The sequence below is a fragment of the Brienomyrus brachyistius genome, chromosome 13, assembly GCF_023856365.1.
Source record: "Brienomyrus brachyistius isolate T26 chromosome 13, BBRACH_0.4, whole genome shotgun sequence".
Classification (NCBI taxonomy): domain Eukaryota; kingdom Metazoa; phylum Chordata; class Actinopteri; order Osteoglossiformes; family Mormyridae; genus Brienomyrus; species Brienomyrus brachyistius.
The window spans coordinates 6,050,255-6,075,214 of record NC_064545.1 but is presented as its reverse complement, the minus strand read 5'-3'; the positions used below and the strand labels follow the sequence as shown (position 1 = coordinate 6,075,214).

The 24,960-nt window shown below is 43.8% G+C and overlaps 2 protein-coding genes and 1 non-coding gene across 12 annotated transcripts in view; all 3 read left to right on the top strand.

Annotated features, from left to right (window-relative positions):
• pik3c2a (phosphatidylinositol-4-phosphate 3-kinase, catalytic subunit type 2 alpha) overlaps positions 1-16,968 on the top strand; it is a 32,070-nt gene extending 15,102 nt beyond the window's left edge. For 9 of the 10 annotated variants that reach the window (XM_048971965.1, XM_048971971.1, XM_048971972.1 and 6 more), the window contains 29 exons: positions 1,049-1,169; positions 1,829-1,940; positions 2,793-2,872; positions 3,437-3,500; positions 4,102-4,248; positions 4,407-4,440; positions 4,563-4,839; positions 6,325-6,447; positions 6,541-6,708; positions 6,816-6,924; positions 7,172-7,314; positions 8,210-8,398; positions 9,474-9,567; positions 9,690-9,784; positions 9,914-10,094; positions 10,192-10,296; positions 10,637-10,729; positions 11,443-11,572; positions 11,756-11,892; positions 12,033-12,202; positions 13,110-13,266; positions 13,462-13,571; positions 13,924-14,131; positions 15,188-15,312; positions 15,459-15,576; positions 15,672-15,753; positions 15,848-15,957; positions 16,137-16,262; positions 16,596-16,968. In XM_048971965.1, coding sequence (XP_048827922.1) covers positions 1,049-1,169; positions 1,829-1,940; positions 2,793-2,872; positions 3,437-3,500; positions 4,102-4,248; positions 4,407-4,440; positions 4,563-4,839; positions 6,325-6,447; positions 6,541-6,708; positions 6,816-6,924; positions 7,172-7,314; positions 8,210-8,398; positions 9,474-9,567; positions 9,690-9,784; positions 9,914-10,094; positions 10,192-10,296; positions 10,637-10,729; positions 11,443-11,572; positions 11,756-11,892; positions 12,033-12,202; positions 13,110-13,266; positions 13,462-13,571; positions 13,924-14,131; positions 15,188-15,312; positions 15,459-15,576; positions 15,672-15,753; positions 15,848-15,957; positions 16,137-16,262; positions 16,596-16,778 — 3,791 coding nt within the window. In that variant the 3' untranslated portion in view covers positions 16,779-16,968. The remainder of the gene's footprint in view (positions 1-1,048; positions 1,170-1,828; positions 1,941-2,792; positions 2,873-3,436; positions 3,501-4,101; positions 4,249-4,406; positions 4,441-4,562; positions 4,840-6,324; positions 6,448-6,540; positions 6,709-6,815; positions 6,925-7,171; positions 7,315-8,209; positions 8,399-9,473; positions 9,568-9,689; positions 9,785-9,913; positions 10,095-10,191; positions 10,297-10,636; positions 10,730-11,442; positions 11,573-11,755; positions 11,893-12,032; positions 12,203-13,109; positions 13,267-13,461; positions 13,572-13,923; positions 14,132-15,187; positions 15,313-15,458; positions 15,577-15,671; positions 15,754-15,847; positions 15,958-16,136; positions 16,263-16,595) is intronic. The other variant, XM_048971973.1, reaches the window with a different exon arrangement.
• Positions 16,969-19,702: 2,734 nt separating this feature from the next.
• On the top strand, positions 19,703-24,881 carry LOC125705790 (40S ribosomal protein S13). Its single transcript, XM_048972046.1, has 6 exons — positions 19,703-19,844; positions 20,338-20,386; positions 20,478-20,556; positions 21,216-21,385; positions 23,377-23,477; positions 24,806-24,881. The coding sequence occupies exons 1-6, from the start codon at positions 19,822-19,824 to the stop codon at positions 24,837-24,839; spliced, it is 456 nt and encodes a 151-aa protein (XP_048828003.1). The 5' UTR covers positions 19,703-19,821; the 3' UTR covers positions 24,840-24,881.
• LOC125706927 (small nucleolar RNA SNORA19) lies at positions 23,647-23,776 on the top strand. The gene has a single exon (XR_007382105.1). It is a non-coding gene; the product is annotated as a small nucleolar RNA SNORA19 (small nucleolar RNA).
• Positions 24,882-24,960: the final 79 nt, after the last annotated feature.

The following is a 24,960-nucleotide window of genomic DNA, read 5'->3' as shown; positions in this document are numbered from 1 at the left end:
GGTTCCCCCCCCCACCCCATCTCCTCTTTCATGTGGATTTGTGTGACTTAGATCTGTTTGGTTATGCATTCTTACTCAACATGTGATCTTTCTGTATAGAGTATTTCACCAGGAAGCCTCAAATATGTATCCCCCCCCCCCCTCCGATATTTGATGCCCCCCTGTTATTGCAAGTCTTCTGAAACATCCCAGAATGATCCTGAAATAACCGTAGCAAATGTGTTTTATTATTTTTTTGAATAATAAGGATGTAGAAGTTTTTACTAGATTGACTTGAAGTTTTAAGCCCCATTCCAGCCATAGGGGTGGTGAATATTATTACTGGTTTTCGTTTTTGTGTCAGATGCCAGCGATTTGGAAATGATGATAGTGGTGGTAGAGAAGTTCTGAGCTTTGGTGTTGGACGATCATGGTTTCAAAGAAAATTCAGATAACATCTCACATTAGGCTTTAAATACTAAGTCTATTGACTGCTCTCTAACCAGTTTTATTTTGTTCATAAGCATGAAGTTCCCCACTGGTATGTAGTTTATAGAGGTGGAATTAATAGTCCTCTCCAGCGGAGGGTGCTTGTTTCATTTTGTTTGGGTCTATTTAACCTTGTGGGCCGAGCTGCAGTGGGTGAAGGTTCACTGGCTCTCCACTCGACCTCACTTTTATACTGGTGGCACAGAAATTGATTCCGATGCGGCATATTCCAGGTTAGATTAGTCATAGCTTGAACACGTTTCTTAGGGCAGTGTTTCTCAGTCTAGTTCTCGGGGACGGTCCATGTTTTTGCTTGCTTCCAGCTCTCTGGCAGACCGTCTATATTTCTGGTAGGGAACTGGGAGGGAGCGAATAACATGGACTCTCTGGGGGTCCCCAAGGACTGGGTTGAGAAACGCTGCCTTATTGAACCATGAGGTGGACAGATAAGTCATTTGACCTGTCTCTGCTGGTGGTCTTACTTGCCTGTTTCTCCCCCCATGGAATTTCTCTTTCACGTTCCCTCTCACCCATTTTCTCATTGTCTCATTCTTTATCTCGATCCACTTCCTTCTTTCAGTGAGCTCTCCGGTGGAGCTTCTCATCATGCAGGCCCTGTGCTGGGCGCACGACGACCTGAACCAGGTGGACATTGGCAGCTACCTCCTCAAAATCTGTGGCCAAGAGGCAGTCCTGCAGAAGTAGGTCCCTCGTTTTGGAGGGGGTCCTGCCTTTGCCGGCAAGGAAGAGAGGAGGGGATGGGGTGGAGGTGGGGGGGGGGGGGTGAAAAAGTACAAAAACAAGGCGTGAGCCAACATTCCACATTCAGGGGACTGTTTTTCTTTAATTGTGTTCAGAAAATGTTTCCTTTGTGCTCTTTCACTCATTGAATATCAAAACCGATGAGAGAATGAGGTTGATGCATCAGAATGAGGACCAGACGGGTCAGTGGCTCAAGTTAAAAGGATGTTTCTTCACTACCAGCCTTGTTTGAGGCTGTATGTTTACGGGCGGACGCAGTTCTGCGAATGCTTCTGACACATTGCACATTTATTTCCCCTCTGTTACTCAGCTTTCATTTGGGTTTTTGTTTTTGTATTTAGTATTATTGTTTTGTGAGACTTTGGCGGACGAGCCAAGTATGCAGGAATTCGTGGAGTTGGATACTGTCTTTCGATACAAAAGGGGAAATGGGGCACGTAACTGCTTGTGTGTCATGGACTTGATGAAAAGGTCCATTTCACTTTGTATCTGGTGGGAAAACCTACTGAAGTTGGAATGTGAGAACTTCAGACTGCTAATCATTTCTCTCCCCTGCTGTCCTGCCCTATACCCCTTCCTTGACTTTTTGTTGGTTCAGCAAGCACAGCTTGGGCAGCCATGAGTACGTCCAGAGCTGCAGGAAGTGGGAGACCGAGATTAAGCTTCAGCTGCTCTCCAAGAGCACGATCAAGAGGGACCTGGCGCGCACGGTGAGGCTTGGGGCTTATCCTCATCACACTCGTTCTGGAGTTGAGTGCTCTTGGAGGTGTATTTGTTATGAGGCCATCGGAAGATGAGTGGATGAACATTGAACTTTACTCTTTCAGCGATGGGTAATTCAGGTCCAGAGAGTAAAAGTCCAGACCAAGATTTTAGGTGAATCACAATATGTGTATTTGACCGTAATTGTGTTCTCGTGTACTGGTTTGACATCATCTTCCATTGTCAAGGACCAGTTCCAATACTAGGAACACATGTAAAGGATGTGGTCTTGCTCTGCCCCCAGTATAAGTTACACAGATGCATTGGTTGCATCCTTGCTGAACGTGAATCATTGTGCCCCAAGTTTGTTCTTGGAAGGCAAGTTAGTTAGACTGGTGATGCCAAGACCACAAGTATAGTCTTTGTCTTCTTGGTATTGAGCTTCAAAACATTAGAGAGCACAGAGATGGGTTGTTGAGGTCCAAAGTGTAAAACTCCAGACCAAGATTTAGTTTCAACCAACCAATTGAGTATAAAGAGTCACAGTGACAGAGTACTCAACTGGTTGGTTGAAACTAAATCTTGGTCTGGAGTTTTACACTTTGGACCTCAACAACCCATCTCTGTGCTCTCTAATGTTTTGAAGCTTCTAAAGTTTCTTCTCAGTTGTGCAAGCTCTCCCTCCTTCCACGTTTGACCCCAGAGAAGCTCACAGGATATCCTGAAAGCCCCCCACTTCAGCCCTTGTTTGAGTTTGCTGCAGTCAATGTTGTGTGACATGCCTGGAGCAGCCCTGGTCCTTCTCAGTGACCCTGGCTTTGAGAAAGTAAGTAAAGGCAAGCTGTTGTCTGTGTGCACAGGTGGATGACGATACTTCCCCCATCGTATTGGAGAAATACCTGCATCTGGTGGAGAGGCCTTTCAAGGAAACAGTTACCAGGTACAGTAGGGATGTGCATCTCCATCACTGAGGCCGATGTGATACACATCTCCATCACTGAGGCCGATGTGATACACATCTCCATGCAATGCAATGCAATGCAAACAATCCAATACATTAAAGATCCATACGAATCAACTCCTAATGCGATACAATATGATTCATCCCTATTGTGATGCGATACGATTCAGCATGATTTCATTTGGCACAATGTGATTCACCGTGATACGAAGCAAAACAATGATGCTGTTCATTTAAAACAGTTTATATAGCGGGAATCAATCTAAATACTTAAATTAATGCTCAAAAATCATTGCTCACATTTCTGAATAATAAAGGCATAGAGGTTCTATTAATAATTGTATGTTGATAAACCGGTTTTTATCAATGCAAAGATACGATGCATCCCAAGTTCATTGTAATTGTATGTGGTAAACAGTCGGGGAATTTGCATCATGAACCTTCATGCTGATGCACCGATGTGAATCGATTAATTTTACCATCCACACAATGAGTCGTGGGTGTCAGAATGTCATGGTTCTACATTCTGCTTTGTGTTTATAGGCATTCTCTTGTTGACTACCTGGAGAGCTATCACAATCAAGTCAACGTCTGCCTGCAGAACGAGGTACACAGCTGTCTCTCGAGTGCTAAGATGGGGGCGTTTGGCGTTGAAGGTCAAGTGAAGTGGTTGGATGCCGTTGATTGCTTCTGTTTTGCCTAAAAAGAGACCGAATGTCCTCTCTGTTGTGATGTTGACATGGTCTATTTTTTCTGCTAGCAGATACATGATGAACAATAATCTATTAGTGAATAAACAAAACTCCGCTTTATATTACCTGCACATTGTGCTTAATCTAATTCCAGCCTTAAAATGCAGTTATGTTTGCATTCACTGATTTAGCTGATGCTTGTATCGAAAGTGGCGCATCTAGGAAAGCAGAGACATGAGTACCTGAAGCAATTGGGGGATAAAGGCTTTGATAAAGGACTCGATGGTGAAATCACTCAGCTGACGATGGGATGCGAACCAGCGACCTACTGATCTCAGCTACCGAGTCCTAACCCACTGAGCCACACATCGCCCCCCCCCTCATGTGCACATACAAACTGATCTAGTTCCAAACATTTATTTATTTTGTCTTATACTCTTCATAAAGGCAAGTAAACATCTTGCTTTCCATTTGCAGTAAGGGCGAGGGCCCATCTCCTGTGTCTGTCTCCTGCAGAACACCCAGTACAAGACCATGGAGCACGTGATCCAGACCGTGAAGAACATCTGCTGTCTGATGGACGAGGTGGAGTCCATGGCAATCACTGAAGCAGTAAAGAAGGTCAAGCGTTCTGTCAACCTCCCCAGAACCAAATCCTTCGAGGTGAGCCAGGTCTTCCGTATCACTCTTGGTTCATGGCTTGGTAGCTAATGGAAAATGTGACAACACCATAATTTATATTGTAATTTATATTGTGTGCCACAAATCACGCGGTTGGGACCAGATTTTTAAGATATGCTTGATTCATTTGTTTTTTTCAGGCTGGTATAAAATCCTCAGATAGCTCAGCAGATGGTAAGTTATGACGGGGGCTTTCAGATTTTGGGGGTGGGGTAACGTAGTGTGTTGCTATGTTTCTTGTCGTTATGAATTAAAACATGTGGTTGATGCAACACTCCTTGTTTTTTGGCTCTCAGGCCACATTCACCCAGTGGAGGAGAGCCTTGCTGTCCTCACCGCCGCTGTGTACGACCTGATCAAACTGTACCTTCGCTCCTTCTGCCCCCCATCGCCCGGCGGCTCTGAGGGCCAGCCTACCAAGGGCCAGCCTACCAAGGGCCAGCCTACCAAGGGCCAGCCTACCAAGGGCCAGCCGAACGAGGTCCGGGACAGCAAGGAAGCCTCAGACACAACGGAGCACCTGCAGTTCACCCTGGTCGCCGTGCACGGCATTACTAACGTGTGGGTCAGCAGGTACGGTACCCACACAGCCACCAGCAGGGGGCGCCGTATCAAGAATATTAAACGCTTGTTGGTTGTCAGAGAAGCTGGAGTTGGACTAGCATTTGGCTCACTTGATGAGCAAGTGTTTAGTTAAGCCCAACATTAATAGTGTTTGTTACAAAGAACGTTTTTTTTTTGTTTTATTAATTCCAGTTGAAATCAGGCCACTCAATACTGAAGACCTCAAATCATCAAATATGTAACGGCCTCTAATTAAAGGCCGGATGATTGTCTACTTTTTGGCTCCCTGAGCTCTAGGGCATATGGCGTTTCGCTGAGAGAGAGCTTCAATGTATATCTCAAAATCAAATGTCGTAAGCAGGATCCCTGGTGTCGTTCACAAGCCTCCTTGGTGGTGTACTTCATGGGTCAGTCCTCGGTTCCTGTCCTTGCAGATTAAAATCGGATCTATTTTTTTTTTTTTTTTGCACTTTGGTCTCGTTCCCCCAAACAGACTGATTCTCACATCCTGACTGGTATCTCTTCATAGCAACACCACCGCGGTACCATGATTTCTCTGCCAGATCAGCACCATGAAACTTGAACTTGATACATGGCCAGTTTCTGTCCTCTAGGGGAAGTTTCTTTACTCAGGGGGTGGGGGTGGGGTGCTGTGATTGCACACTGCAGGCGGCTTGTTTAGCTACGCGCAAATGATGAGGTCATGCTCATCGGGGAGCACATTCAACTTTTGCCCAGCAGAGAGAAGTGTTTTGAAGCCCCTTGTCCGTCCTCGGCTTGGACAAAAGTGCCCCCCTCCCCTTTTGTGGCCCATGTTCGACTCTGCCCTCTTTCCCCTCGGTGTGTTTTCCTCCCTTTCATAGTCAACAGTCGTAGGGTGCAGGAACGCGGTTTGAGTGGCCTTTACCATCGCCGTTGCAGGAAGTGAAAGGCGCGGCCCAAAGTGCTGCCACGTTTTCTGCTTTTGGGCCTCCTGGTCGCATGCCCAGCCCAGATTAAAAATGAACAAGACCCAAGCTAATAATAGGCTTTTCCCTGCAGCCATCTCCTTAGAGCTCACTTGAGCGCTATATTTAAAGAATATTCCCAGACGCATCCTGCCGGAGTTCCCAAATCAGGTCTTTCAGCCGAACTGGGTCCCCGGTGCTCTGGGCTGTTACAGGAAGGTACCTGAATGTCTTATGAAATCGGCCATGACTTGAATGTGGATTAGTAACATGGTGTCATGCTTCATTAGCGTGACAATGTTGGGAATTAAGTCATTGCAGTAGTGTGTGTGTGTGTGTGTGTGTGTGTGTATGTATGTATGTATGTATGTGTATGTGTATGTGTGTGTGTGTGTGTGTGTATGTATGTATGTATGTATGTATGTATGAAGGACACATATCTCCGATCTGTCCTTTCTCGCCTTTGACCACGTTTGCATCTCTGTCGTAGATCCGGAACAGAACTTGTATGCTGACAACTGGCTTTTCTCCTCTTGCAATCTTTCAGCTATGAAAAGTACTATCTGATGTGTGCCCTAACACACAATGGAAAGAATCTGTTCAAGCCAGTTCAGTCCAAGAAGGTTGGCACGTACAAGAATTTCTTCTACCACATTAAATGGGATGAACTGTAAGTGACTCGATACTGTTATGGGACTTCAGAAAGGCTGTTTTCATGTCCTGAAAAGCCCTCTTGTTCACAGACATTTTTCTTTACCCCCAGGATACATTTTCCCATCCCGGTTGCCCTCCTGCCTTTGGAAGCAATGCTGAGCCTTTCCTTGTTTGGAATTCTGAACCAGAATGCCAACAGTTCACCCGATTCCAACAAGCAGCGCAAGGGACCGGAACTACTGGGCAAAGTATCCATGCCCCTGTTCGACTTCCGACGGTAATTTAATGGGATTGCATTCGATAGCCCAATAATCTATTCTCATTTGTCGGTATTGCAGTGATAAAGAAGTCATTTTTTCTTTTGTGCCCTGGGATTGTCTTCAGGGTTCTGGCTCGTGGGCCCAAGCTGTTGAGCCTGTGGACCTCCCCTACAACAGCCCTGACCGGTATCACGGGCCGCAAGAGGAGCCCCGTGGAGAGGATCGTGCTGCGGGTGTGCAGGACCTCCTAAGGAATCCATTTGCTGAGCAAACAGGCTTTGATTAGGACATCTTGTGACTGTAGACGAGACATTTTCTAACTTCGATGTAAAGAGCCAACATTAATGAATACTCATTACGTCCAGTAAGGCAGGCTTGGAGCCCTGGCACAGAGCCTTGTGTTAGTGCTGTGGTTGGTGTACGTTTTGGTACCGTCAGGATCCTGATGATGATTATTATTTACTATGCTGCCCCCTCCAGGTGGACTTCCCCAGTCCAGCTGTGGATATCCTCTATGTGGGACCCCAGGCCACCAGCTGCCCCGACCCCCACTCACTGGAGGCCCTTGACCCCGACCTGACTCGCCGCATCGAGAAGCTGTGCTGCCGGGCCTCCATGTTTGGGTACGAGAGTCAGGTCAAATCTCATGTGCAATCAGCAGAGCTTCTGGGTTATAAGAAGGCCATAAGGATGTAAAATTTCACTGGCCAATTTTCTCCCTGGGGGAGTATAGTGTCCATACAGCTCAATCATAGGTGGCGTATCCAGGTCATGGCTGGCTGGCCAGTGTTCAGTTGTTGCCCCCCCCCACCCCCCCCCCCCCCCCGCTTCCTTCCCCAGTGGAAAATTTAAGCGTGCACTTAAAATAGTTATGTCTGCTTTTGAAACAAAGTTCCCTTTCAGTGCCAAGAGTAAGCAGGGCTGACAGACCCCACCCCGAGCCGTAGAAGTGGTAGGATTCTGATGACCTACAGGTTCATATGACCTGTCTTTACCCCATTAGCTGTGACTGAGTGAATTTCAAATAGAAACGACTAAGATGAATTTGAGAGAGTTTCCAAACCGGTAACGGAATGTTCCCTTATGGGTCAAAATTTGCAGGATGTGAATGTTTTCTGGGCATTGCGGCTACTTTTGGCTGTTGATGGAAGTCCTAGAAAACCTGGTACTCGGATAATTCCCCTTGACAGCGTGAAACCCAGACACCCTGTCAGACAGTGAGTGAGACACCGCAGAGCTTTCAGTTCCCCGTCCTTCGACACGGAGCTTTATTGCTTCGGGACGCCTGTAATCACGAACCTGACAGAGCCACGCTCAGCTTCACTGTGTATTTCCACTCTCGGCGGATAAATTTCAGGAGGTGGAATTTCTTTTCTCCCTTTCATATTTGTGCCACTTTTGCAGATTTTTACTCCACTTTCATTTTTATGGGTGCAAATCTGCATTTTCCATTGGCTACCAAGACCTCTACAGACCTCTAATCATCCACCTCTGATTATCCACTGTGCTTTTCACCAGCCTGACACGCGGCGACCGGCAGCTTCTGTGGGACAAGCGACACTACTGCCGCGCATATAAGCAGAGCCTGCCCAAGGTCCTGGCCAGCGCCCCCAGCTGGGACTGGGGCAGCATGGCAGAGATCCACACTCTCCTGCATCAATGGCCACCCCTGATTCCAGTCTCCGCCTTGGAGCTGTTGGACTCCAAGTAAGTTAACCCTCTGGGGTCGAGTGCATCGTCGGCGATGCAGCGTATTTTTCGGGTCCATTACAGTTTATATCTTGCTGAAATCTGCGTGTAGGATCATGAAAAAGACTAAATCCGTAATCTGTCTTCTTTTCAAAACGTCAATTGTCGGAAGTATTAAAGTTTTTAAAATTAGGTTAAATCGGCAAAAAGTTAAACCATGTCTTGTCACCTTGCTTTGTTTTACCTGCATCGGGGGTGTGTAGTGCCACCCTCACCTGAAGATCGCTATTCGCATTCAAAGTAGTCGCATTTAGCGTGTATTCAAATCGCATTCACATGGTAATTTGATGAACAACGCAACGGTGAAACGCGATCCAGATACATCCCCATCAGCGCCATAAAAGGGGGAGGGGGTGTGGCCAAGCGTGAATGACTCATGCATACACATGAAAGCTCCTACATAAGCAATGGCGGGAGACCAGAAATAGTGATTTGAGGTCGGTTTTTCTTATTTATCCAACTGAATGTTGCAACTACACCATTCAGTCATCTTCATGTAGCCCAGACTTTGGTGATCAGATCAAAACAAACTGCCACCATTGCTTACTATGTATTTCTGTAATATTTCCGCAAGTGTTCCAAACTACATTTTGCAATGTCTATACTTTGATGTCAAACTTCACATAAATCTGACATATTTACAAAGTACACTGAGGTTAAGATTAGTTTAATGCCAAAACACATATATAAGAAATAGTTTATTTGGCATAAATTAAGTTTATGATATTGAATGAAATGTGTGACCATGCCCCAGTCAGTGAAAGTGTGTTCCCTACCCCTAGACCCTAGAGGGTTAAGCACAATCAACTGGAGCTGGACACACAGTTGAAAAATACTGGTCATACTTTTACATTTCTCTGAGTGGACAGGATCCAGATTGAATGTAGATAAGAGGAAGTTGAGACAAACAGAGGAGCAGCCACTTGTTCCATTAGCACCATGCTAGACTGTAGTGCTCTGATTGATTTGGCTGATAAGCTGTTGGCTAGTTTGGGATGACCCAAGGTGTTCTTGGGCGGGGGGGGGACTGCAGGTTTGCAGACACTGAGGTGCGGAGTGTGGCCGTTGGCTGGATTGAGAGCAGCAGCGACGACGAGCTGGCTGTGTATATGCCCCAGTTGGTGCAGGTGAGCCCCTTACCTGCATTGTAGTCTGACTTATTTTAGCCATTAGCCAAATGTCATTAATTGTACTAATCAGTTGTTATTGGTTTGAGGGGGCCATTTTTGAGATTGTCCTCTCTGTCCAGGCACTGAAGTTCGAGTGCCACCTGAAGAATGCCTTAGTGATGTTCCTGCTCTCTCGAGCCCTGGGCAATGTCAACATTGCCCATTACCTTTACTGGTGAGTTTCTCTGGGCATCCTCAGTTACTCGTCAAACCTAACCTGCTGTGAGTGTGTTTCCCCATTGGGCCTGCTGATGTGACCCAGAAATGCTGAGCAGATGACTCACCTGTGCCCTGTGCTCCCCAGGCTGCTGCGGGACGCAGTGCAGGACCCTTATTTCGGCGTACGCTACGAGCGCGTGCTGGGGGCCCTGCTGTGCCTGTGCGGAGCCGGGATGCGGGCCGAGCTGGACAAGCAGGCTCAGCTGACGCAGCTCCTGGGGTCGCTGGCTGAGAAGGTGCGGCAGGCCAGCAGCTCCACTAGGCCGGTGAGGAAGTTCTTCACTAGGAAGGGTGAATAGACATAGGCGGGCGCTGTTTCTCCTTCAGGTGTAGCAAGACTAGTTTTCAACCCTCCCCCTTCAGGCTGTTCTTCAGGAGGGGCTGGGAGTTGTGCAATCCTTCTTTCAGAAGAACACCTGTCGACTGCCCCTCAGTCCGAGCTTGGTGGCCAAAGGCCTACTTGGGAAGGTGAGACACTTAGCAGACTTTGCATCACACTCTCCTGTACTTATAACAGCCCCAGAGCACTTGGCTTCTCATGAAATGCTGTATTTAAAGGCTAGCAGAGTGCTGCTTTTGCTTGATGCCAATCAGGATGTGGCGTGCCAACCCTAAAGTCCAGCCAAGCAGTTTTACTGTTGCTTCTGGAAGGACATCTAGCTTAGTAAATATTTGACTCTGATCTTTAACTGGGAGTCTCCTTTTATTAAATCCTCCTTTTTGTTGCCATGGTTATATAGTAATTATCTGTGCCACTTCTGTGAGAAGACGACATACAGATATAGGGTTTTCTTTTGTCTTCCAACAGACCTGCTCCTTCTTCAATTCCAACGCGGTGCCTCTGAAACTCGCGCTGGTCAATGCTGACCCACTTGGAGAAGAGATCAATGTTATGTTCAAGGTGGGACTTGGTGGAAGTTGGCCAGCCGTAACATGCCGGGAAAACCCAGCTATATCTTCAAGATAATGCGTAGGAGGTAGAGAATAGCTGAAGAGCAGATGAATTAAATATTTACACCGTCCTCTTAGGTTTCCAGGCAGATAAAAGATCTAAATAAAATAATCTGAAAGTAGTCTGATTCTTTAAAGTATCACTTGGTTGGTAAAGCGATACGGCTGATGGAATTGATTTATGTACTTAAGAAAATTCTTTTGGTGTGGTTTATGTTTAAAATGTGTTTTTTTGTTTACTGAAACATTTCAGCAATGAATTTTCCATGAGCCGATATAAACCTGATCCTTAATGTTCATTCCAGACCCCAGCTAGAGTACGTTTCTGTGGGATGTGTTTCATTGTCTGGGAGCAGGGGAAACTGGTGGAGTGCCATGTTGGATAGTTTAGTCCCTCTGGTGGCAGGTGTACATAATTACAAATGGATTTTTCACAGCATAATCGCACAATTTCCTGTGATTGTTCTGATGGCATTGTACAGCATACATTGTATGGTTATCTGACGAAGGTCCTAGTTTAAGAAAAAAAAAGACTTGGACAGTCTGTGAATGATTTCATATTGTGAATGATTACATTTTGACATGGACTAAATAAAACTGCCAGTTGTCAGGGGTGTTTTTGTGATCCCCTGTAGGTAATATATTTGTGTGTATGCGTGACAGGTGGGAGAAGACCTCAGGCAGGACATGCTGGCACTGCAGATGATCCGAATTATGGACCGGATCTGGCTTCAGGAGGGTCTGGACCTACGGATTGTCAACTTCAAATGCATCTCCACCGGAAAAGACAAAGGTAGATCTTACAGTCACCGACCGTCGTTTGTCTCGTTGTTTCTGTCCCTGAAATCACATCAGCTACCTGCTGAGGAGGCTGCTGCTTGCCCGGCCCACATACGCCGGAACATTCCGGAAACCAAGGGGCTTTGCTGCTATGGATCAAATTCAGTGTTTAAGCCCTGTTTGCATGCTGCTTCAGGCATGGTTGAGCTGGTACCAGCCTCTGAAACTCTGCGGAAGATCCAGGGAGAATATGGGGTGACGGGCTCCTTCAAGGACAAGCCGCTGGCGGAGTGGCTGCGCAAGTACAACCCAGCTGAGGAAGAGTATGAAAAGGTAAGAAATATCGTCATGGTATCTGGAGCCCCAGCACGACCTGCGTGAAACCAGTATGCCTGGGTCATGGGGGACTCTGCAGTGGATTGTCAGAGAGTTAGATCTGTAACGGTGCTGTTCTGTGGTGCTTCTCCTAATAGGCTTCCGAGAACTTCATCTACTCATGTGCAGGCTGCTGCGTGGCCACGTACGTGTTGGGCATCTGTGACCGACATAATGACAATATAATGCTTCGCTCTACCGGTCACATGTTCCACATCGATTTCGGCAAGTTCCTGGGGCACGCGCAGATGTTCGGAAGCTTTAAGAGGTACGTCGACAGTCAGATATGTTGAGCGACCGCAGTCTTGCAGCGTGCGTTGCATTCATTTGTTTGATTTGTTCCTTCACGAAAGCCCATGTGTTACGGTATTTTAAAGCTGCCCTGAGAAACTTCAGGTGCTGTTTTTGTCTTGCCAAGGTCCTCGATGGCTTTAGTGAACTTATTATTAGGTAGGAGCTACAGAAATGCATCTGTTGATAACACAGAAGTATCTCAAAAGCGTACAGACACCGTGCTACTCCTTGCGGAGAAAAAAATTTGTCCATGATATTTAATCAAAGGTTTGCTGAGTCACAGTCCACAGTTGTTCTATTCTGATATTCCTTGCCCTGGCATGCATTCTTGAACCTTTTGTATAACTATCACCACACAAGCCACGTACAGTACCAGTCCAAAGCTTGGATATGCCTGCTGAACATCATGTAACAACAACTGCGATTAAAAACCCTACATCTGGAAGCTGGTTGAAAGAATGACAAGAGTCTGCAACGCTGTCATTAAAACAGAAGGAATCTATTTTTAAGTATCTAAAATTTGAGGAAATTTTGAGATGTTGAACACATTTTCCTGGTCGTTGTAATATCTTTTATACTTCATTATCTTGAGGCCTTTTGCTGTAAGGTGACTAAAAAAGGGGCAAATGCATTAAATGCAGGTGTGTCCAGACTTTTGACTGGTACTGTATATCAGGATTTCATGTCGCATTGTTTTGTCTTAATTATGTTACTGTATGTAGGTCAAGCTGTCATTTAAGTACACAGGATAGACAATTGGAGTTAAATTCTTTATATGTAAGCGTACTTTTAGGGCAGTAATCCTAATTTTGATTCTCGTTTAGTCGTATCACTTCAAGATGGCATGTGGTCACATTTTCTTTGCTCCTCCCCTGTGTCAGGGACCGCGCCCCTTTTGTGCTGACCTCTGACATGGCATACGTCATCAACGGGGGGGAGAGGCCCACCAGCCGCTTTCAGCTGTTTGTGGACCTCTGCTCGCAGGCCTACAACCTGATACGCAAAAATGCCAGCCTCTTCCTCAACCTGCTGTCCCTGGTAATTTTATGACGTGTTGCTGCAGATGTTTCCTCTTTTCGGGATGTTTATGCCAGTTCATTTCAGAATGTCGCTGTCGCGTATGTCCTCCCTGTGGCGTCTGCTGACTGATCGGCTTGTGGGGTGTGTGTGTGTGTGTGTGTGTGTGTGTGTGTGTGTGTGTGTATGCATGCGTGCACACGTGTGTGTTGACAGATGACATCATCAGGTCTTCCAGAGCTGACAGGAGACCAGGACCTAAAATATGTGTATGATGCTCTGCAGCCTGAAACCACTGATGCAGAAGCCACCATTTTCTTCACCAGGTGTGGTAACAACTCAGCACATTGTTTGTTTTTTTTTGTTTTTTTTTTAAACATACAACTAATGTGTTGTAGGGGGTTGGTGGTTTCATTGCAAAGGGAATCCAGAGTAGTAAATCCTTTTCAAAGATTCTTTAAAAAATTCACACATACTAAAAAAACAGAAACATTCTGTAAAATTGTTTGCATGAACACATACAGCTTATTTGAGTTAGATACAAAATATAAAATTGCATGCTTAAAAATGTGGATAATTCTAACAGAATAACCATATATCAACATATGTCGCATACCCAGAAATTAAAAGTGTAAGAGCCGTCTAGCCCAGTGCTACTGACTGGTCGCTTCCTTCCAGGCTGATCGAGTCCAGCCTGGGCAGCATGGCCACCAAGTTCAACTTCTTCATTCACAACCTGGCCCAGCTGCGCTTCTCCGGCCTTCCCTCCAACGACGAGCCCATCCTGTCCTTCTCACCCAAGACCTACACACTTAAGCAGGACGGCCGCATCCGTGACGCTTCGATCTTCACTTTCCATAAGAGATACAACCCAGACAAACACTATGTGAGCACTGCTGCTGTTACCCCTTGACATCTGTGATCATCTACGGTACCAGGACCTTCTGTGCTGCCTTTTTGCTTTGGAAATTCGCTTAACAGCACGGTGACGGATATGGCAGCAATACGAAGCATGCTGTAGTATAACAGTAACATATGGGACAGATGTCTTCAAGGGGCAGTTCACCCCAAAATGGAGAAAGATACGTTTGAGGGGCTTTAATGATGTCTATCCATCTAGGGTGTCCGGCTGGGAGTTGCCTAGTTTTGGAGATACCGACGGCAGAGATGTTGGGCTTCTCTCGAATATAATGGGAGTGAATGGCATTCCTTCTGTGGTGATTAAAGTGCCAGAGGAATACTTTTGAAAAATTCAACAGCAATGTCTCTTACACCATGACCCAGTTACTGAAGATAACCCAGACTTTGCAGTGTGCAGTTCAACGTACTAAATATTTTCTTCTACTGAATTCCACACACCACCCATATCATTGTGCAGAAGATACAAGCATGAGTACCTCATCTTCTGCATGGATGGATAGCCTTGCAGACATATCTTCTTTTCAGTTTTGGGATGAACTGCCCCATTCAGCAACAAAAAGATTGAGGTTCTGCTTTTCATCTTTGGAGACAGACATCTGTTGATCATTAAGACATGTGTCAGGAGCCAGGGTGACAGATCACAAAATGCTAGTTGAAATTTGCCCCGTTTTATTTCATGCTGTGTATCTTGGGCTTCTGAACAAGCTACCAGTTCCAGATCTTTTGAGATTTGTTACTTCAGGGTAGGTCACAAAGTCCTTCTTTATTTGGGATGTTCATGACATGATGCATTGCGGAGTATAAAAATGCAAAATGCATTTACAGAATTCAGGAAAGTGTAATTCTGTTTGTGTAGGTCAGTGTGCCCCAATCTGGTCCTCTGGGACCCACAGCTGGTCCGCATTATTGCCGTCACCCAGCCCCTGTGCAACATGGTGAACTGTCTGCGGCTCCTGAAGGACCTGATTGGGAAGCACAGATGTAGGTCCTAAGTAATGTTGGTCTTCTTTCCATCCCGCAGACGTACGTGGTGAGAGTGTTCAGAGAGGGCCAGAGTGAGGCGCAGTTTGTGTTGCGCACCTTTGATGAGTTCCAGGAGCTGCATAATAAGCTGACCATCCTCTTCCCGCTATGGAAGCTCCCAGGGTAGAGTGCTTTGTTGTCTTAATGTGGTTGTCTGCCATGTTAACATGTTCTGATCTCTGGTATAAAACAGGCTGTTACAAGTGGGAGTCCACAGGCTCCCACATGGGTGGTGATCTGATTGAAGTTCTACCCCCTTAATGCCACAGATTCCCCAACAAGATGGTCCTGGGCCGCACGCACATCAAGGAGGTGGCAGCCAAGAGGAAGGTGGAGCTCAACAGCTACTTGCACACCTTGATGAGGAGCTCCACTGAGGTGACCCAGGTGACTGACCCCTCCTACATGATGACCTGTGTTTTTAAGGAAGCTTCCAGTCTCTGTCCTTTAAAGATTAAAGATGGTCTTTATTGTCTTCTCAGTGTGACCTAATCTACACGTTCTTCCATCCGATCGCTCGAGATGACAAGAACGAAGGGTTCGAGGGCATGACTAAACCTCAAGGTACGTTGTCCAAAGCCTCATTCTCACCTCTCAAACCCGCCTTTGCTCACCTCCACCTCCATGTAGCTGCTTGTAACAGTACAGTTACTTGCAGATATGATGCCGATGAGCCCGACCACAGGGAAGGTGGGGGGCGAAGTGAAGCTGTCCGTGTCCTACAGGAACGGCAACCTTTTCATCATGGTAATGCACATCAGAGACCTGGTGAGTGTCAGTCTGCCTCACTGTCGACCATTTGCCTCTTTCCCTGTGAGAACAGTAACTGACTCCTGACTTTATGTCCGATCATGTGACCTTATATATAATCATGTGATCTTATGTCCAATCACGACGTCCATTCGTTTCTTTGTTCATCCATAAGTTTCTTCCCTGTTCTCTCACAGGTGTCAGAGGATGGCACAGACCCCAACCCTTATGTGAAGACTTATTTGCTCCCTGATCCACACAAATCCACAAAACGCAAAACAAAGATCTCCAGGAAAACCAGGAACCCCACCTTTAATGAAATGGTGAGTTTTCCAGACTATCCTTTTTTCCCAACTTGAAAATCTATTTCTATTTTTAGCTGTGGGCACACTACAGCAAAGCAGGACAGATGAGACAGGATAAACTTACGGCTACCGTTATTTTTAGACATCCATTATAAGTGATTGCAGGCTATTCCTAATGCAGCCCTACATAGGGTTCGAGAGGGCAATCCCAGCCGAATGGCTCGGAATATCGTGGAATAGCTGTATTACAGGCTTGGCATTTAGCTGAACCAAAGGGACTGGTTTGAGCTGGCAAGGCAGACGTCTGACTGAAGGCTGACGGCCGCCGCATGCTGTCGCCCCCCCCTGCAGCTTGTGTACAGCGGCTACAGCAGAGAGAGCCTAAGCCAGCGGGAACTGCAGCTGAGCGTGCTCAGTGCCGAGCCCCTGCGGGAGAACTGTTACTTGGGAGGCCTCACCCTGAGCCTGAAAGACTTCAACCTCGGCAAAGAGACTGTCAAGTGGTACAAGCTCACGGCTGTGCCCTACTTTTAAACCCCCGGCAGAGGGGGAACTCACGACTGCTCACTACACCAGTTTGTTCCTCCTGACACTAATCACGATTCTGACCTCTTTTGTTGCTAAAATATAACAGACACGTGTCGTTTTCTTAAATTTTGACATTAAAAAGGACCAAAACTGCTCACTTTGAAAGAGTGTATATAAATATATATATATATATATATATGTGTGTGTGTGTATGTATATATATATATATATATATATATATATATATATATATATATATATATGTGTGTGTATGTATATATATGTGTATGTATATATATATATATGTGTATATACATATATATATATATATATATACATATATATATGTGTATATGTATATATATGTATATGAAGACATTTTATTTTTAAAACAACTCATTTTTACAGTTTTTCTATATAGATAAGGCAGAAACAGAGACTAGAATGTCTTGGCAGGCCGGTCGAGACCCAGGACTGAAGGAAGTGAGTCAGCATGTCCTAATTCAAGTGCCAAAAGAATGGAAAAGGATGACAGGCCACTTCCCAGGGTGGGGGGGGGAGAAGAGAAAATGGGGTACCTCTGACTTTATTAATATTGTTTTTTTTTTGGACACCCCCTCTTTAACTAAGCACATTTTAAATTGTTATGTAGGGTATTATGTGACTCTCACAATGCACGAGGACACCCGGTTGTTAGCTGATCACAATTTCAAATAGAACTTGTTTCCACATCTTTGTATTTAATAACTTTCCATTTCTGGGAAGGGCAGTAGAACATTCAAGCAACAGAGGATAATTAACGTTTAAAAAGGGGGAATTTTAACCTCACTTCTAAGGGCACGTGTCTGAGTTTTTTATAGTGAATATGGAATTATGAAGTTCATAATATCACACTTAGTAAGGTGACATGATTCATTCTTTCAATGACTGTAAAAACATGCTGAATTTTATATAAATATGGCCAGTTATTTATTTTTCAATTGGTTATCTTAACCTGAATGAATCTGTGTACTGTAAGCCTGAATTTAATATTATTGAACAAGGTTTGTATTAAAACTGAATTTATTTCCATACTGAAATTTAGTGTTTAAAAAATGGTTACTTACTAAATGTTTAGTTCTGATAAGTCTTGGGAAAGAAATATTTTAAAACAAAATAAATATTTCATATTTACTGCCAAAGCTTTACATATTGTTTTTTGTAAATGAGTGTACTGAAATCCGATAGTGGTTTTAGATAGGTTTGGTAATGTCAACAGTACCATATCAGAACAGTAAATTTTAAGCCATAATTCAAATTTTCCTTTTTCGTATTATGTGTATAACATTATTATTACTAGTTTTTAATTTCTAGTTTCATGACGTGTGCTATTACCATCACAAAATATTGTTTGTACAAGTGTGTAATCCTCTTGGAAACAGACTTTTAGTGCATATCTCAATAGTGAGGGTCGAAAACATTATGGAAGCACCCAACAGTGTATTGACAAATAACAAAGACCCAATAACGAATAGGGCCACTCACAGTTCCCCTTGAAATGGTCCATCCTATTAGTAAAGCAACATGACAGAAATTAAGAGCTGCTTATTAGCTGTTACTCAGTGAAGGAGAGTGAGCTACCGGGTGAAAAGTTCATTTTCATGTCTCTCCAAAATTTAGAAAATTTATACTGTATTATTCATTTTATAATTCTGTCGAACAGGGTGGAAGGCGGTAGAGTGAAACACGCTAAAATCATGAAACCACAAAGTTACAGCATACACATCATATCAGTATCATAAATGTCACTTCCTGTAAGAGAATTTTACATGGGACTGGCTATCATTACTTAAAGAGAATTAACAGCAGACTAAGATGTTAATATTGAGGATGTGTTTTAAAAAAAGCTACATCTATTATCTACTAAAAAAACTTAATTTTTAAATGTGGGGGTGGCACAGTGATCAGCCTGACATGGGTTGGTGCCTCATCCTGGGTTATTCCCTGTCTTGTGCCCATTGTTTGCAGAATAGGCTCCGACCCCCACAGTCATGTATAGGACTAAGTGGTAGAAAATGAATGAATTAGGGAATGGAGAAAAAAAGAAAAGTTGAACTTTATAATTGCTAATTTTCTATTGTAAAAGTTGGTGCCTGCTACTGAGTAAGATGGAAAATCTAGCTAAATTCATAAAATTAAACCAATATTTCCATCTCTAAAAAATGTAATAGTTTGCCAGCATATAAAGGCATTGTTCATGGGGACAGGAAAAGGCACTTAGCAGGAAATGCCATGTAATAAGGCTTGTTGAGCGCCACCTGGTGGATTCTATCGCACTATTCGGTAAACGGTTAGAGCGGCACTTGGGAACATACCATAGCCTGCCATATTTGCCCTTATTTTATTTCTTCTTTTACGTTTTTCTGAACTTATTCGCTGATACCGCTGCTGTTTCCAATGTGAAATTTCAGGGGAAAATTGTCGGATTTTTCTCATATTTGGATTCTGAAAAATGTATGATGCATGACGTTGCATGCATCCCCATTTTTTAGGTTTACTTTGGAGTACCTATTTTTGACTAGAAAATAACCTATCAATAGTATCACTATAAGTTGGGTAGGATATCATTTGAATGTCTCGTTAATTTGCAAATATACAATTCCACATGACATGCATTAAATTTGCATGTATTAGGAGTAAATGTGTTTTAAAAACTATATACTAGGACGCGTAAAAAGCGGTTCGGACCAGAACATCGAGGACTTTTTTTAAAGTATGGATGCTATTTAAAAACTACGTTACACCTAGTACACTTGGGTCCCACTCTAATAATAGTGTTACTAAAACAGTAAAAACTGAAGCAGAGCGAAATACTAGCGAATCCTGCGCACCACCTCTACGGGCCTTATCAATCAAGGGACTCCTCCTTCGTCAGCGACTAGGCGGCCATGCTTCGGAGGTGGAGCGAAAAGCGACGATTAGGAGACTGCGCACAAATGCGTCACTTCCGGAACAGGCCGTCATCCCTGCTTCTGCGGGACTAGCCGGTCTCTTCCGTTAAAGCGCCATCATGGGTCGCATGCACGCTCCCGGGTAAGCCGGTGTGTTTTTCCTCAATAAATGCGTCCTCCCGTGTAGTTTTACGAAACTGTCATAGAGAAATTTCCAGACGGAACGTATACTGATTGCCCTGTTCGATGGGTACTGTTTTCGCCTTTGTACCTTCACAGCTTAGTCTGTTTCTAGCTGAGCGCATCATGGCCGCATGTAACGTTGATTAATGCTATTACTCCCAGTCTCTTCTTACTTCATTGCGAAACCATTGCAAATTATGGTTTTGTGGCTTTAATTGCTTCCGAACTTAAGTTACTTGATTAAATTCATAGCTTCAGATACCTGCCCGGTCGGTCGTCTTGGGTTTTGAATGAATAGCGCACTAGTGACCTGTAATGAATTTGCTGGTTTGACAGACGGTTCGTTCAGAATGGGACACTGCCAGCCTAGCATCAGTCAAGACACCCCGTTTAGTCTGTGTTATGGTTTGCAACGTGGATCTCTGATCAGTATGATGTCATTTGTATTACAGAAAGGGCTTGTCCCAGTCGGCACTTCCATTCAGGCGAAGTGTGCCCACGGTGAGTTCTAGTATATAAACATTCTTGGTTTACTTCCTAAATAAATATCCCATTATGTTTAGGCTAAAGTGTCTTTTTTTAACCTTTTTAGTGGCTGAAACTCACATCAGATGATGTCAAGGAGCAGATCTTCAAACTGGCCAAGAAGGGTCTGACTCCCTCCCAGATCGGTATGGATCGTCATTACCTTGCGGAAAAATCCATAAAAAATGAAACGCCTTCATCTAGGACATTACTGACAGCTGCCATTTCTTTGGATAGCAAGTTGATGCTTCAGACTTGGTTTTAGTCCAAGTGTGAGTAAACATGAACTGCAGAACTTTTTGCTGTTCAGTTCCACTTAATGATTTTGTTTTCCGGTAGTTTGCACTTAATCTAGGCCCCTAATGATTTGGGTCGCAAAATTCTGGGAATTTTCAAAGTTGGACACTTACATGGGAATTAACAGGAATGTATGGGAATTAATGGGAATAAACTGGAAATTTGCAAAATTGGCGGTTAGTCTACAAGAGGGAACATAAATGTAGTTAAAAAAAAAAATCTTGACAGCAGAAATAATGATATCATTGTGTAACCAGGTGCTTATGAGTTAAGTGTGTGTAAAACACCCTAAACTAAGCATCTGCATCAAAATGCGCTGCTTATAAGTCATTCCATGTTGTATTATTCATGCGTTTTACTTTCTTTCCTGTATCTGACAGCTGGCACGGAGTTCCACGGAGTTCAGTATTTCCAGAATTCCCCAGCTTAACTTTCTTTGGAAAGTTTCCTAGAATTTTCTGTCACTTTGCAGCCCCCCCTAATGCTGTGCGGCGTTGCGTTTCTCCAGGTGTGATCCTGAGAGACTCCCATGGAGTCGCCCAGGTGCGCTTTGTTACGGGCAACAAGATCCTGAGGATCCTCAAGTCCAAGGGTCTGGCCCCTGACCTGCCGGAGGACCTCTACCACCTGATCAAGAAGGCCGTGGCTGTGAGGAAGCACCTGGAAAGGAACAGGAAGGTAAATCTTAATATTGGCCAAGTTATGCTCCCCCGCCCCAACAACGACGTGGACATCTGTCAGTAAGCACAGTTTGCTTATGCAGATTGAAGTCTGAAGTTTTTTTTTTTTTGGTAAATAGTTTTCATCTTTATTTCACATAGCAAATTATTTTTGTTGTTCATTTCCGATTTCTTTTCAGCTGTAGTTTATGATAACACTGGTCCCAACAAGCCCAACGCTCAGACACACTGGCATCATCAATCCACGTAGAATAAACCCAGATTTTAGCATAAATATTTTCTCAAACACTTATTCAGATTCTAAGTGAGCAGGCAGACAACTTTGTCTTTAACAATGAGTGAATTTAGCAGCTATAAAGATATGATTCAAAAGCTCTACACGGTAATTTAAACACGAGTAGACGACACCTACGGCAGTTTTGCCTGCTCTGGTGGTCTGTCATGCAGAATAGTAACTGTGTGTTTACTCTTCAGATGCTCGTGCACAGTGTCTCTGTGGTGTGTCACCGACTGTACAGTGTACAAAACACATTTTTGTTTTGTGATCATTTGAATTACTCTTAGAATTATAGTGATTATTGTAGGAAACCATCTGTTGTAATGAAGTGTTTCTGAAATCAAAAAAGTAATTTCATTAAAAAAAATCTGTCATTTTAAAATATTGACATCAATACTGAATTGTAGCAATACTACTTCAAGGTTCAAAATGTGTCTTGGTCTGTGTCAATTCTTTTTCCACCATTAGAGAATGTGCTGGCATTTTTGCTCCTGTTAAGGTGGATAGAAAGTTGCTTGCAGGCCGTATAGTGGACAAATTCACATAGATTTTGAGATTTTAAGTTTAGATGACTTGTCAGCTGTTGATAAAATTAATAAAAGTATTGATAGCTATTCTTTTGGCCGTTATTGATTTAGTGAACTTGCACTTTTTAGCTTATTACAGAACTTTATTTCCCAATTTTTATTTGTTTTTATAATGTTCTATCCAGGTTGGACTTTGTGCATTAAGTTAGGTTTGGGTTCTCAGAATCTAAACGCAATCTGATTGGATTGGTAAATGTTTGCATGTTGTACAGTCAAACCCTAGTGTCGACAGATGTCCTCCCTTGGTACAGAAATACTTCACTACTTAAGATATCAGCTGCTACGTTTCTGCACTTAAGATTTATATTGTGATTTCTTAGTCGAAGAGGTAGTGCCAGTTCAGTGCAGGCTCCAGAAAAGAGGCCAACAGGTGTAGGGTGTGATATTCCAGATTACCGACATTCATTGGAAGCACACAGGTTAAACTGAGTGTAAACAGTTCGTTTGTTAATGTGTCACACCACGTCAGGCCATCGAAGAACCAGTAGTTATTTCAGCATTTATTTATAGCCATTCCCCAGTTTACATATTGGTTACGTTCCAAAAAATGAATCGTAAGGCGAAAATATCGTAATGAGTAAATGCATTTTAATACAGTTCACCTAACCTATCAAACGTCATAGCCTGGCCTAGCCTACCTTAAACATGCTTAAAACACTTACATTAGCCTACATTTGGGGAAAATCCTTAACACAAAGCCTAATTTGCGAAAGAAGTGTTGAATATCTCATGTAATTTATTGGATGATGTACTGAAAGTGAAAAACATTTACTCATCAAAGTCGAAGTATAAAACGGGCCTCCGGGGAGCTTCCGTATATTATACAGTTTCTAAGCCTTTTTCTGAGAAGGCTTCCCTCACATCCTTATGCTGAAACATCTCACGCCTTTGTACCTTATTTTTTTGGAATGTAGCCCGTATAATTGTCTTCATTCTGTGGCGCTCCTGCTAATTTTAATGGTTGATTTCATCCTGCTAATGTGGTGTGAAAATGCTCTAGCTGAACGTCAGGCTGAGAACATTTTTTTTTTTTAATGGGAGGGAAGGCTGCAGTTCAGGGCATGTGTTCACACCTCTCTTGCACCAGGTAACAAACCCTGAAAGCGCACTGGAACTGTTTTGCAGGATAAGGACGCCAAATTCCGGCTGATTCTCGTCGAGAGCAGGATCCACCGGCTGGCCCGATATTACAAGACTAAGAGGGTCCTTGCGCCCAACTGGAAGTAGTATGTATTGAGTTTATGAATTGGACATTTGGTGATTTTTCACTGAGCGTCGGATGTCAAGGAACCTTGAGGTCCCACACTTTAATATCGTATGAATGAACCAAATCTTTTGGACGAGCTGACAGATGTAATTATTAGGGCTATGGCTGTGAAAAGCCGCCATTTCTCCCTGCACATTTCACTTCCTGGTTCTCTCTTCTATAAGAACTAGGGTATGTCTGATGTGCTAGAGCAAGTCTGAAGGCAAATTAGCAGAGTGGCAACACTGTGCCAACCTTGCCAGTCTCCTTCATACAAAATGGCTCTCCTGTGGGTGACCCAGGTGTCGGCAGTGTGCCAGGCAGGTTTATCTTGAAGACCGCCGTAGTTTGGCTCGCTCCACATTTCTTCGAATGTCCACCTTTAAGGATTCTCATGAAGGTCAAACTGAAGCGAGACCTGTTACAGGAACATGGGGGAGATGAATTCTTCAGCCTGTGCTGAACTATCCATCTTATAGCAACATAAGAATTTCAGGGAGGAAACTGGAAATGTGCGGGACAGGTCTTACGTTTATAAACTGGGAATGAAAAGTACTACATAAACGGACAATGCACACAAGTTAATTTGCCTTTCCTGTGCTACGAAGGTTAATCTTGGAACCTTGGAAAACAGGTGGTTTGGTTGGTTTGTAGTGCAGGTTCCAGAAAGTCATCCTTTTGAATGTAGGCAAAATGAATATTGTTACAATTTCCTGTGACAGTAATGTCTTATTTGGTTAAGAGAAGCCTGGTTGTGACTTGGGTAGTGTTTGCTAATCAGTAACGTCAAATGAACCAGTCAAAGACCCCTCAGCTACAGACTGACAGCAGGGCATGGATTTGAGATCAGTTAATACTTGAAGCAGGAATGCTATAGGAAATGTAAGATTAATTGCAAATGCTTTCCTTCTGTGTGATTAATCTCTGCAAATCGTTCCTTATTTGAATTAGACAGATATTAGCAGCAATTGCTCCTCAAATTCTATACTCCTTCCCAGGAATTGTTGCAGACCTCTTAGACCAGGCTGTGTTGATTCTCCATAGATGGGGAAACATCCCACAATAGTAACAATGTGCCTCAGCAACCCGCCGTCGTGGATATTTAAAGATCGAAATCCTAGTTATGTTCCGCTAGAGAGATTCTAGAAAGGGTAACAGGTCTGGCCCTAACTGGTCTTATGTAACTATATTTTGACTGCTCAACCAACATGCTTAATACTTTTCTCCACGTAAAGCTTGGCTAGGAGTCTGGTTGCTGGGTGCTCTAACTTTTTTTTTCTTTTTTCCCTCCCTCTCTCTGAATCACAGTGAATCCTCTACGGCTTCTGCTTTGGTGGCATAAAATTCAAGAATTTCAAGAAATAAAGTGAATTTTGGCTCAAAACTGCGTAGTGTCTTCTGTTGTGGATTACATTTTTTTTTTCATTAAATTTCCCAGTACAAAGAATCATGTTCATTACCCA

Excerpts from the sequence above, each read along its gene's own strand:
- LOC125705790 (XM_048972046.1), top strand. The coding sequence starts at position 19,822 with ATGGGTCGCATGCACGCTCCCGG. Across the intron at positions 20,387-20,477 it reads TCAGGCGAAGTGTGCCCACG|TGGCTGAAACTCACATCAGA; the intron begins GTGAGTTCTAGT and ends TAACCTTTTTAG. Across the intron at positions 23,478-24,805 it reads CTTGCGCCCAACTGGAAGTA|TGAATCCTCTACGGCTTCTG; the intron begins GTATGTATTGAG and ends TCTGAATCACAG.